The following is an 11,984-nucleotide window of genomic DNA, read 5'->3' as shown; positions in this document are numbered from 1 at the left end:
AGTCCCGGTTGGGGCGCCAGGTACTAGTCCCAGTTGCTCCTCTTCTGGTCCAGCTCTCTGCTGTGGCCCAGGAGGGCAGTGAAGGATGGCCCAAGTGCTTGGGTCCCTGCTCCCGCATGGGAGACCAGGAGGAAGCACCCGGCACCTGGCTTTGGATCAGCGCAGCGCCGGCCGTAGCGGCCATTAGGGGAGTGAACCAACAGAAGGAAGACCTTTCTCTCTGTCTGTCTCTCACTGTCTATAACTCTACCTCTCAAAAAAAAATTTTAATAACTATACATATGCAGAGAAAGCTAGAGTGTGGGTTGGGAAGAGGGAGGAAGTGCCATTAATAAAGAATTTGAAATTAAGAAACTCTGAATTCGTGCTTTTTGTAACTCTGGCTGAAGTGGTAAGTTGTTAAATGCTACCAGTCATGAACATGAAAATGAATGGAAAACTAAATGGACCAATAAAAAAGCATCACAGTAGCAGCAAGGAGCTGCTGAGGTTTACAAAAAGCGTAGGACAGAGTGGAAAAGCCTTCACAGCCTACAGATGCATGTGTACTTGTCAGCATGTCTCATCAGTCATTTGTCTCAGTGGTTTGTCTAATATAGTCATTACTTGTTGCTTAGCAATAGTTACAACAAAAATAACCTTCACTAAAAGGAGTCATTATCAATGGCAATGTGTTTCTCTAACCTATGTGGTTGTCATTTGATCAGCTTTTCATAATCACAGAATTCTTACATCATAATAGAGTTCTTAAGGTAAATTTAATTGAAATAAATCTTTTCTTCCTTTCTTTTTCCTTTACATCCCATTTTTTCCATAGATTTTTTTTGCTTTTAATACATAATAATTGTGTGTATTTATGGATAACAGTGATGTTTCAACACATGCATATATTGCATCATAATCAGATCTGAGGAATTAACATATTTGGCACATTTATTACCTTCTCGCTCCCTTCCCCATCCCAGCCTAGTGGATACAGTCAGGTGAGAGGATAGCAGATAAGTTTAGATGATATGGCAGCAATTATTCCCTCCCCCTTATAAGTACTGGTTCTTTTATAGCTTTGTTTATGGCTAATATTTATTATTATTTCATCAAGTATTAAATATGGGACTTTGGTTCTGGAATATACTAATATACTGAATGTTTTCAGTCTTATGAATGCTAATGGTCAGTATATCTGCTTAATTTTCACAGCGGATGGGAAACGTTTGGCTTCAGCTGGGATAGATGACAGCCACACTATCGTGCTATGGGATTGGAAGAAAGGAGAGAAACTTTCATTAACAAGGTGGGGAAAACTTGGTAGTATTAGTTAATTTGGACTTAAAGGAATTTTTTAATTAAAACAATTCTAAAATCAAGCAAATATGTAACATTTTTTGTTGTTACCATCTTTAATTTAAACTATTGACTAAATAATGCAAGCATGATAAAAGACAAATGATTTCAGTATATTTGTCTTTTGTGAAACTGCTTTTTAATGTACGTATAATATGGCATTGGAAATAACTGTTACATAAAATCTTTAGTTCATGTGAATTCTGTGTATTATAGGTTGTTACATAGCCATTGGTGAGCATAATAAAATGCTCTCATTGTAAATTTAAATGAAAAAAGATACAGACACAGATCACAGATAAATTATTTTTATTTTCTCTTACATTTTTCTCCATTTTCTAAATTTTTTACAGTGAACCTTTTTTGTAATAAAAATACTAATACTTTTTTTAAGATTTATTTTATTTATTTAAAAGACAGGGTTACAGAGAGAGGTAGAGACGGAGAGTGAGGTATTCCATCTGCTGGTTCACTCCCAAAATGACCGTAAGGCTGGAACTGAACCAATTTGAAGCCAGGAGCCAGGAATTTTTTTCAGGTTTCCCACGTGGGTGCAGGCCCAAGGACTTGGACCATCCTCTACTGCTTTCCCAGGCACATTAGCAGGGAGCTGGATCAGGAGTGGAGCAGCCGAGATTTGAACTGGTGCCCTTATGGGATGCCGGCACTGCAGGCTGGGGCTTTAACTCACTGCGCCACAGCGCTAATCCCAATATTAATTAAAGGAGGGAATAGTCAACACTGTCAGAAATTATTTCTTTAGCTTCTTGTTTCTTAGAATTAAGTTTTAAATACTTTTAAAATATAGATGCTCTATATGTAGATACTGCCCAAATAAAAGATAGTTTAAGAGAACTTTATAGTTAGAAAGGTATATTAAGCTATAATAAAGTACTATAAAATATTTCCTTAACTCATTCGTGGGACAAATAGCATTCCCTATGCGCAGTGGTATAATAGATGTTATAGATGGTCTCCAAGGAAGTTCAGTGTTCACTGTTCCTATTTTTGAGGATTCTAGTTAGGCAGAGTTAACAGCGTAATAAAATAATGACAACGAACAAATGCAGATTACACAGCTCAAGCCTGAGACACAAGTGGGAAGAAAGTATTCATTAAGTGTAGTAATCAAGATAGGCAAAGGTTATTGTGGAAAGGCTGTATTTTTAAGGCTAAAACGTTTGCTGTTTATTTCAGAGGAAGTAAAGATAAGATTTTTGTTGTAAAGATGAACCCATATGTGCCTGATAAACTAATTACAGCTGGAATTAAACACATGAAATTCTGGCGTAGAGCAGGTAAGGAAGTGTTCCTTTTTCCTCCTTTAACTTTTAAGAAATTGTTACCTTTACAATTAATTTAGCTAAGTGTAATAAGGTGTCCTGGACTACATGTTAAAATAGAAAAGGAAAATTTGTAGAAAAATTGGTGAAATATGAATAAGGTGTAGAGCCCAGTTAATAGAAATGTACCAAACAGTCTACGGCCATACCACCCTGAACGCGCCCGATCTCGTCTGATCTTGGAAGCTAAGCAGGGTCGGGCCTGGTTAGTACTTGGATGGGAGAAATGTACCAAACATGTTGGTTTCTTAGTTTTGACAAATGTCTATGGTAATGTAAGCTGTTAACATAAATGGAAACTAGATGATAGGTATTCAGATATACTCTGTATTATATCTACATCTTTTCTGGAAATTTAAAATCATCCAAAATAAGTTAATTTTTAGAGTGATTCATTGTTGTCTTGGTGCATTTAAAACAAATATAAGGTTTTACCATCATTTATCAGATGCACTTAAGTAGCGTTCATATTTGCAAAAGAGTTAACATGACATTCATCAAGTGCTATCCAGACTCCTTCATTCGGTTGAAAGTATGTTTTGTAGTTGAAAATGAAAATGAAATGCTTTATAGAAATTACTCATATGCTATAAAATGATGTAAAAATGAAATGTTATGTTACCTTTGTCATTTGCAACTGGTAAATTACAAATGTGGAAGTTCATACTTTTAAGTAAAAACTGTTGTCTCTTTTCCAAATAGAATTTATTTATAAGTATACTGTTCTATCAGTGTGTTATCAAAGTATCAATAAATTTAAACCTTTCATAGAAGATATATAATAAAGGGAGAAATAAAACAAATTATACAGGTTGAGCACGCCAGTCTGAAAATCTGAAACCTGAAATGCTCCAAAATCCAAAACTTTTTGGGCGCTTATTTGACATCACAAGTATGGAAAATTCTGCAACCATAAAATTTTTTTCATAAAAAGCAATGTATAAAATTACCTGTAGACTATGTGTATCAGATATACATGAAACATGTGTTTAGACTTGAGTCCCATTGCAAAGATATCTCATTATGTACTATATGCAAATATTCCAAAGTCTAAAACATTTCTGGTCACATACATTTCAGATACGGGATATTTAACTTCTATTAGAAAACAATAGGCTTATTGAAGTTACTTTTCAAGTTCAAATAACTTTCAAGTTGTAAACTATGTAGACTGTGTAGTACTACTATGTAAACTACATAGGACACAAGCTGATTTTCAGATATGAATTGAATACTTTTCATAAACTCATCAGATCATAGAATTCAGTATGCATTTACAGAGTAAAAAAAAGTATTTCACATTTGTAGGTCAATTCTCACATATTAAACTTTTCATGGATGTCTTGATCACTTGAAATTGTAAATACTCAGCAAGCAATATTTAGTATTTCTATCTTAGAGGGGAAAACTGTTTTGAATGTGTTTGTAATAAAAGATTTAAATAAAGGAAGTAGTTTTTGTTTTGTTTTGTTTTGTTTTTACAGGCAGAGTGGACAGTGAGAGAGAGAGACAGAGAGAAAGGTCTTCCTTTGCCATTGGTTCACCCTCCAATGGCCGCCGCAGCCGGCGCGCTGCAGCCGGTGCACCGCGCTGATCCAATGGCAGGAGCCAGGTGCTTCTCCTGGTCTCCCATGGGGTGCAGGGCCCAATTACTTAGGCCATCCTCCACTGTACTCCCTGGCCACAGCAGAGAGCTGGCCTGGAAGAGGGGCAACTGGGACAGAATCCGGCACCCCGACCCGGGACGCGAACCCCGGGGTGCTGGCACCGCAAGGCGGAGGATTAGCCTAGTGAGCCGAGGTGCCGGCCAGGAAGTAGCTTTAAAATGATAGGATTTGCAATTGAATAACTTAAATGTCCTTAAATTTTGTTTTATATATATAATAGACCTGAAACCAAACCATAAAAGGGTAGATGTTAAAGCTTTTGGTGTAAATTTTAACCTTTTACTCTTGGAGTTCTAATTATAACCAAGTGGAAAATAAATACTCGCTTTCTTAATCAGACTAAGTTTTGTCTAAGTTTTGTAAAGTTTCAGGTAAACTGAATTAAAGGAGATAATTAGCTAAATGGAGCTGCTTGCCACCAGTCCCAGATCCAGGCTTTGAGAATTCTGAGTTAGGAGTCAAACCACTGAGAGACCTGTATTTTTCTTTTTAATTCTTATTATTAACATTTCTTTCTAATAAAATGAAATAACAGTTGAAAAGAACCTTCTTTGTAATTGTGCACATATTGGAAGTGGCACTTTTGTAATATCTTTTTGTGAACCAGGGGGAGGATTGATTGGAAGAAAAGGCTACATAGGCACTCTGGGGAAAAGTGACACAATGATGTGTGCAGTGTATGGATGGACTGAAGAGATGGCTTTTTCTGGAACATCTACAGGAGATGTGTGTATCTGGAGAGACATCTTTCTTGTAAAAACAGTTAAAGCGCATGATGGGCCAGTGTTCAGTATGCATGCATTAGAAAAAGTAAGTAATCTAAAGAGATTTTCAGTTAGGTATAATTTGATCATAGAGTGTAGAGCATTTTCAGAAGTAACCAAGCATTGCCTTTCTGCTTGGCTGGGCTGCCAGAAAATAGTCTGGGGTGTTCTAGTCCTTTTTGTTTCTCTTCTCAAACTTTTGAATACAGTTAAATAGATCTATTGTGTAAACATTTTTAACCTCATATTTATTAAGCCCTCACTATGTGTCAGAAATCCTAAGTGTTTTGTATATAGTAGTCAGTGCCCTTATTTCCCCCATTCTTAAAAGATGAGGTTATGAAGACTCTAGGAGACTATACTATTATATAATTTGCTGAAAGTGGTAGATCTAGCTTATTGTTCCAAATTAGAAACTATGTTTTCAGAGTCCTATTCTAAAAGTAGAATGTTTATTGTTTATTATCACTGTAAATATTTTTGCAAGATCTGTGTTGTTTTTAAAAAAAAAAAAAAAAGGCATAATGACACCCTGGGAAAGTAAACTGTGAATCTTCATTTCTTTTTTTAAGATTATTTATTTATTTAGAAACAGTTACAGAGAAAGAAGGAAAGACAAATCTTCCATCTGCTGGCTCACTCCCTAAAATGGCCACAACAGCTGAGGGTGGGTCAGGCTGAAGGCAGGAACCAGGAGCTTCTTCTAGGTCTCCCATGTGGATGAAGGGGCTGAAGCACTTGGGCCATCCTTTGCACTTTCCTAGGCATTTTAACAGGGATCTGGATTGGAAGTGGGATAGCCAGGACTCGAACAGGTGCCCATATGGAATACTGTGTGCAGGTGGTGGCTTTAACCACTTTGCTACAGTGCCAGCCCCAGAATCTTCATTTCTCAACATTGATTTAGCTTTCTATGTTTGATTGATACATTTAGGTAGTATTGAAAATGCTAACATACATAATTTAAATGTTTTTTTAAGATTTATTTTATTTATTTGAAAGAGTTACAGAGAGAGGTAGAGACAGAGAGGTCTTCCACCTGCTGGTTCACTCCCCAGATGGCCGCATCAGCCAGAGCTGCACCGATCTGAAGCTGGGAGCCAGGAGCCTCTTCTGGGTCTCCCACGCAGGTGCAGGGGCCCAAGGACTTGGGCCATCTTTTGCTCTCCAGGCCACAGCAGAGAGCTGGATCAGAAAAGGAGCAGCCAGGGCTAGAACCAGTGTCCATATGGCATGCCTACACTTCAGGCCAGGGCTTTAACCTGCTGCCACCATGCTGGCCCCAATAATTTAAATGTTTTAAAGGATAAGGTTCTCACCAAAATATATTTCACAAATACATTTTTAAGGTATAACAAAGGTTAGTGTTTTAGACACTGTAAATGGTTTCTTGTCACCCAAAATACAAATAAAATCCTGCGAATGGGGCATTAGTAGTTTATGAGAATTACATTTAAATTTGAAGACCTTTTTGTAGACAGAAAAAAAAATAGAACTAGTAAGTTTGGCAGATTCATAATCTTTTTCTCAAAAAGCAGGTGATATTTGTATACATGATAAAATTTTTCTACAGAATCTACTGCCACAAACTAGTCCTGTGAAGAAAATTATTTTCTGTGTTACTAGTTGCTCAAATAAGTGCTGTTTTTATAAAACTGCCATTGCTGCTGCTCTTTGTTGTTGTTGTTATCGCTTCTAATTTAGATTAGAATTAGACTTGAAAGAAGGGTATACTTTCACTGATGCCCTTACTTCATCTTAAGTCAGTAGACACCTTCATAAATAGGAGATCACTGAGACAGTGTTCATAAACATGCTTCAGTCAGTGAATGTAGGGAGATCTTCATTGTGAAGGTGTCATGGATGGTGAACAGAGCCGTGCATAGTCTGAGTTAATTCAGAGTGGCGATAATCAACTTGAACATTGTATTGTGGACAGATACACAATGCAAAAATAAACCAAAGAATCACAACATATGTTATCCTTAACTGTTAGCCATCTTTTATAGATACCTTCAGTTTTCCCAAACGACTGATTATTTCTGTCATTTTAATACGTCAGTGTTAACTTTGAGTCGGCAAAAATTACCTAACCAAATACCATTATCTTTGGTACTAAGTTTTACACCTTTTTTTTTTTTTTTTTTTTTTGACAGGCAGAGTGGACAGTGAGCGAGAGAGACAGAGAGAAAGGTCTTCCTTTGCCATTGGTTCACCCTCCAATGGCCGCCGCGGCCGGCGCACCGCTCTGATCCGATGGCAGGAGCCAGGTACTTATCCTGGTCTCCCATGGGGTGCAGGGCCCAAGCACTTGGGCCATCCTCCACTGCACTCCCTGGCCACAGCAGAGAGCTGGCCTGGAAGAGGGGCAACCGGGACAGAATCTGGCGTCCTGACCGGGACTAGAACCTGGTGTGCCGGCTCCGCAAGGCGGAGGATTAGCCTAGTGAGCCGTGGCGCCGGCCACACCTTTTAATAGTTATTGAAATGCAAAAACAAATAATGGATTCTTCTGTTAATCCCTATCATTTACATGCTGTAACTTTTAGCTATATTCTTTCTTCTAGAGTTTCTTAATGTCAAGAAAGTTATTTTTCATATAAAGATATTTATTAACATGAACCTTTTATTTTCATAGGGATTTGTAACTGGAGGAAAAGATGGTGTGGTAGCTCTTTGGGATGATACCTTTGAAAGATGTCTCAAGACATATGCTATAAAAAGAGCTGCATTGGCTCCAGGATCTAAAGGTGATCTGAGATTTAGCTTATTTGGAAGGAAAAGGATTATTTGCTCATTTGCTTGATCATGAGGTGGAACACATAGAATATATTTTTCCTTCTTTACTTGATGGATATCATCATTAAATGGAAGAAGTCACTTAAGTGGATACTAGCATCATTGCACTCCTTTCAAAAATCTGTTTTCTGTGATACACATGATAAAATATTAACAAAATATAAGATTATTAATACTAATTTTTAACTTTCAATTTTCCAAATAAAATTTCCATGTGAGTATAACATTTATTACAGACAGGAACTTGTTTTCCAAATGGGAATTTTGTTTCACCTTGGTCTTTTGATGACTCTACCTCTGTAGCCCCATTATTCCCTTTCCCTTTCCTTTCAGTGAATTTCTTCCTTTAAGGCACTGTACCTCATTCTTTCTGACCTCTAGTCCTTTCTACCTGATACTACTTCAGCCTAGAATTTGCCCTAACTCTTCCCTCCTGCTCTCTCCAATGTGACCACATTCTCATTTTTCAAATCTCAAATACAGTTTCCTCTAGGATGATTCTCCCCATTCTTATTTTCCTACTTTGGGTAAGCTCCTCACACACGATCTGTTTTCCTCTCTGTATGCTCTGTGAGGGCAGGAGTTGTGTCCCTCAACCACTGAAACCTGCTTAGGACACACTTTTATTTAATGAATATAAATTTCCAAAGTACAGCTTATGGATTACAATGGCTCCCCCCCCCCCAATGACTTCCCTCCCACCTGTAACCCTCCCCTTTCTCGCTCCCTCTCCCCTTCCATTCACATCAAGATTCATTTTCGATTCTCTTTATATACAGAAGATCAGTTTAGCATACATTAAGTAAAGGTTTCAACAGTTTGCACCCACGTAGAAACACAAAGTGAAAAATACTGTTTGAGTACTAGTTATAGCATTAAATCACAATGTACAGCACATTAAGGACAGAGATCCTACATGAGGAGTAAGCGCACAGTGACTCCTGTTGTTGACTTAATAAATTGACACTCTTATTTATGGCATCAGTAATCACCCTAGGCTCTTGTCATGAGTTGCCAAGGCTGTGGAAGCCTTTTGAGTTCACCGACTCTGATCATATTTAGACAAGGTCGTAGTCAAAGTGGAAGTTCTCTCCTCCCTTCAGAGAAAGGTACCTCCTTCTTTGATGACCTGTTCTTAAATGAATATGGTTTATGCTGAATTAAAGTTAATCCAAGTCAGTGCTCTTTTAAAAAAAAAAAATATTTATTTATTTATTTATTTTAAAGTCAGAATTACACACAGAGAGAGGAGAGGCAGAGAGAGAGAGGTCTTCCATCCGCTGGTTCACTCCCCAGTTGGCCACAATGGCTGGAGCTGCGCCCATCTGAAGCCAGGAGCAAGGAGCTTCTTCCAGGTCTCCCACATGGGAACAGGGGCTCAAGGACTTGGGCCATCTTCTGCTTTCCCAGGCCATAGCAGAGAGCGGGATCGGAAGAGGAGCAGCCGGGACTAGAACCGGCACCTACATGGGATGCTGGTGCTTCAGGCCAGGGCATTAACCCACTGCGCCACAGCGCTGGCCCCCCCAAGTCAGTGCTCTTAAGAGGTGTGGGAAGTAGATGAGGAGGCCCTAATATAAGAGGTAAAGAAACTGTTGTCAGAGTGATAGTAGGGAATCTGGATTTGGATGAAATCAGAATTGTACTACATGGCTGCTCCTTATTTTGAGATTAGTAAATTTAATGGGGGAAATGTGGTACATTATTAGAATATTTAAAATATAACGGGAAAACAATCTTCAAATATATTAACTGTCAAAATGGCATCACTGGCTATATATACATCTTTATATTACAGTAATTTCATACTAGAAGAACATCTCCACTTAACATTTCAGGCCTTCTCCTAGAAGATAACCCATCTATCCGTGCCATATCATTAGGACATGGTCATATTTTAGTTGGCACAAAGAATGGTGAAATACTGGAAGTGGATAAAAGTGGCCCAATAACACTTCTGGTCCAGGTAATTATAAATGCTAATATGCTTTATTCTTTTTATGCAAGTGATCTTTCAGTACATGAGAGTCAAAAGTTAGCAGTAGCAAAAGGTGTTAAATTAGGAAAATGTTAATGTTATTAAAAACAGAAAAAACTTTTAATTGTAGCTAAATGACTGGATGTATGTAAATAAATATGTGTATTGTCATGTAGAATAGTGGCCAATATGTGAAAAAATTTCTTACCACAAAATCACAGAACAATAGAAGGAAAACTAATTGTAATTAATCTAAGCACATTTATTTCATATTTAATTTTATTTATTCGAAGTATAGTTGTTTAGCCTAAGGCAGTTGTTTTATCTGTAACTCTTAGGTTATTCTTTAAGTTTCTGACTTAAGTACCAAATGAATGATCTGTGTTAAAATTTTGTTACTTGAAACATTTAGCAGTGAAAGATGTTAATAATTAAACAGCCAGCAATATAATAGTTTGTGCTTTTTTTAAAAAGATTTATTTATTTTTTTATTTGAAAGAGTTACAGAGAGAGGTAGAGACAGAGAGAAAGGTCTTCCACCTGCTGGATCACTCCCCAGATAGTCACAACGGCCAGAGCTGCACCGATCCGAAGCCAGGAGCCAGGAGCTTCTTCCGGGTCTCTTACATGGGTGCAGGGGCCCAACGACTTGGGCCATCTTCTACTGCTATCCCAGGCCATAGCAGAGAGCTGGATCGGAAGAGGAGCAGCCGGGACTAGAACTGGCGTCCATATAGGATGTTGGCACTTCAGGCCAGGGCGTTAACCTGCTGTGCCACAGCGCCGGCCCCCAATAGTTTGTGTTTTAGAAATGTACTTTTAAACAGCAGGATTAACTGCTGGTCATATGATTCTTAAAATTTCTGAATGGTAGATTAGACTTTTAGATGCATATTTATTCTATATACTATGTTTTCCTGAAAAGTAGGGAGGAAAATAAATCAACACTATAAAACATAGTAAGGGAGATAGGATCCATCCTGATTTAAAAAAAAAAAAAAAAAAAAGTCTTGATGAAATTTTATATAGTAACGTCAAATCTCATTTTGCATTTTACCCTGAAAAAGAATTATTTCCAGGGCAGATGTTATGGCACAGTGGGTTAAACTACCGCCTTGGAAATCTACATCCCATCCATCAATAAGCCTAGGCTTGAGTCCTGCCTCCACTTCCAAACCAGGTTCCTGCCTGGATCAAGTACTAGGGTCCCTGCCCCCCATGTGGGAGTCCCAGATGGATTTCCTGACTCCTGACTTTGGCCTAGCCCAGCTTCAGCTATTGCAGGTACTTGAGGACTGAATCAATAGTGAAAGACAACTTCCTCTCTCTCCCTCTTCCTCTCTCCTGCCACCCCCCACTGCCATTTTTCTGCCTTTCAAATAAATAATTTTTAAAAAATAATAATTTCTTAATACAAACATATTTTTCCTCCAGCCTCTACTTCACTCCTTTCAGGACACCAAAGAGCACACATAAAAGATAACACTGCATGTGCTTTGATGTATGATTTCCTGATGTTTAAAATCGAATTTTAAGCAAGTGAAAAAAAAAGCCACACATTAAATTAACTAGCTCTTACACCTTAATTTCAGTTACAAAATATGACTTTGAAATAAAAAGATGAGTCATGGTATTTAACATATTTATTATCTTGTGGAAAGTGAAACACAAGTACACCTCTACAGATTAATCTAAACATAAAATAATTAAAAACAATTTCATAATTGTGAGAAAAGATTTAAAAGTCATAAATGACATCCCTTATAAGACAAACTTCAGACAAAATAAATTTAGCGGAGTTTGAGTATTAAAGTATTCATGAATTGGACAGCACCCAAAATGAAGTGATATCTGCTGCAGCAGTGTGGGCGATGAACTTGTATAGGCTAAACGCAGAACTAGGCTAAAATGTTTTCATTGGTTGGACTGGAAAGACTTTAGAGGTTAGTGGTTTGATTAGTAAAGTCTCTAGTTTTGTCTTACTGTTTACATTGGGCTTCAGTTTGTCTGCATAGATATGTAGAACACGCTAGTTGTCCTAATTGTCTCCAAACTAAAAAAAAAAATTAACACATCTCATTGTTTTTGATAT

At 37.6% G+C, this 11,984-nt stretch overlaps 1 protein-coding gene across 11 annotated transcripts in view; it reads left to right on the top strand.

Moving 5' to 3' along the window:
* Positions 1-11,984, top strand: part of EML5 (EMAP like 5) — a 171,752-nt gene that overhangs the window by 91,966 nt on the left and 67,802 nt on the right. For all 11 annotated transcript variants that reach the window (XR_011385002.1, XR_011385001.1, XR_011385003.1 and 8 more), the window contains 5 exons: positions 1,198-1,291; positions 2,539-2,639; positions 4,959-5,161; positions 7,754-7,865; positions 9,753-9,880. Coding sequence is in view for 7 of the 11 variants with exons in the window: in XM_070065495.1 (XP_069921596.1) it covers positions 1,198-1,291; positions 2,539-2,639; positions 4,959-5,161; positions 7,754-7,865; positions 9,753-9,880 (638 nt within the window). In the remaining 4 variants the exon portion in view is untranslated. The remainder of the gene's footprint in view (positions 1-1,197; positions 1,292-2,538; positions 2,640-4,958; positions 5,162-7,753; positions 7,866-9,752; positions 9,881-11,984) is intronic.

The sequence above is a fragment of the Oryctolagus cuniculus genome, chromosome 20, assembly GCF_964237555.1.
Source record: "Oryctolagus cuniculus chromosome 20, mOryCun1.1, whole genome shotgun sequence".
NCBI lineage: Eukaryota > Metazoa > Chordata > Mammalia > Lagomorpha > Leporidae > Oryctolagus > Oryctolagus cuniculus.
Note: the sequence above shows the minus strand (reverse complement) of the source record. Positions and strands in the feature narration are given on the sequence as shown.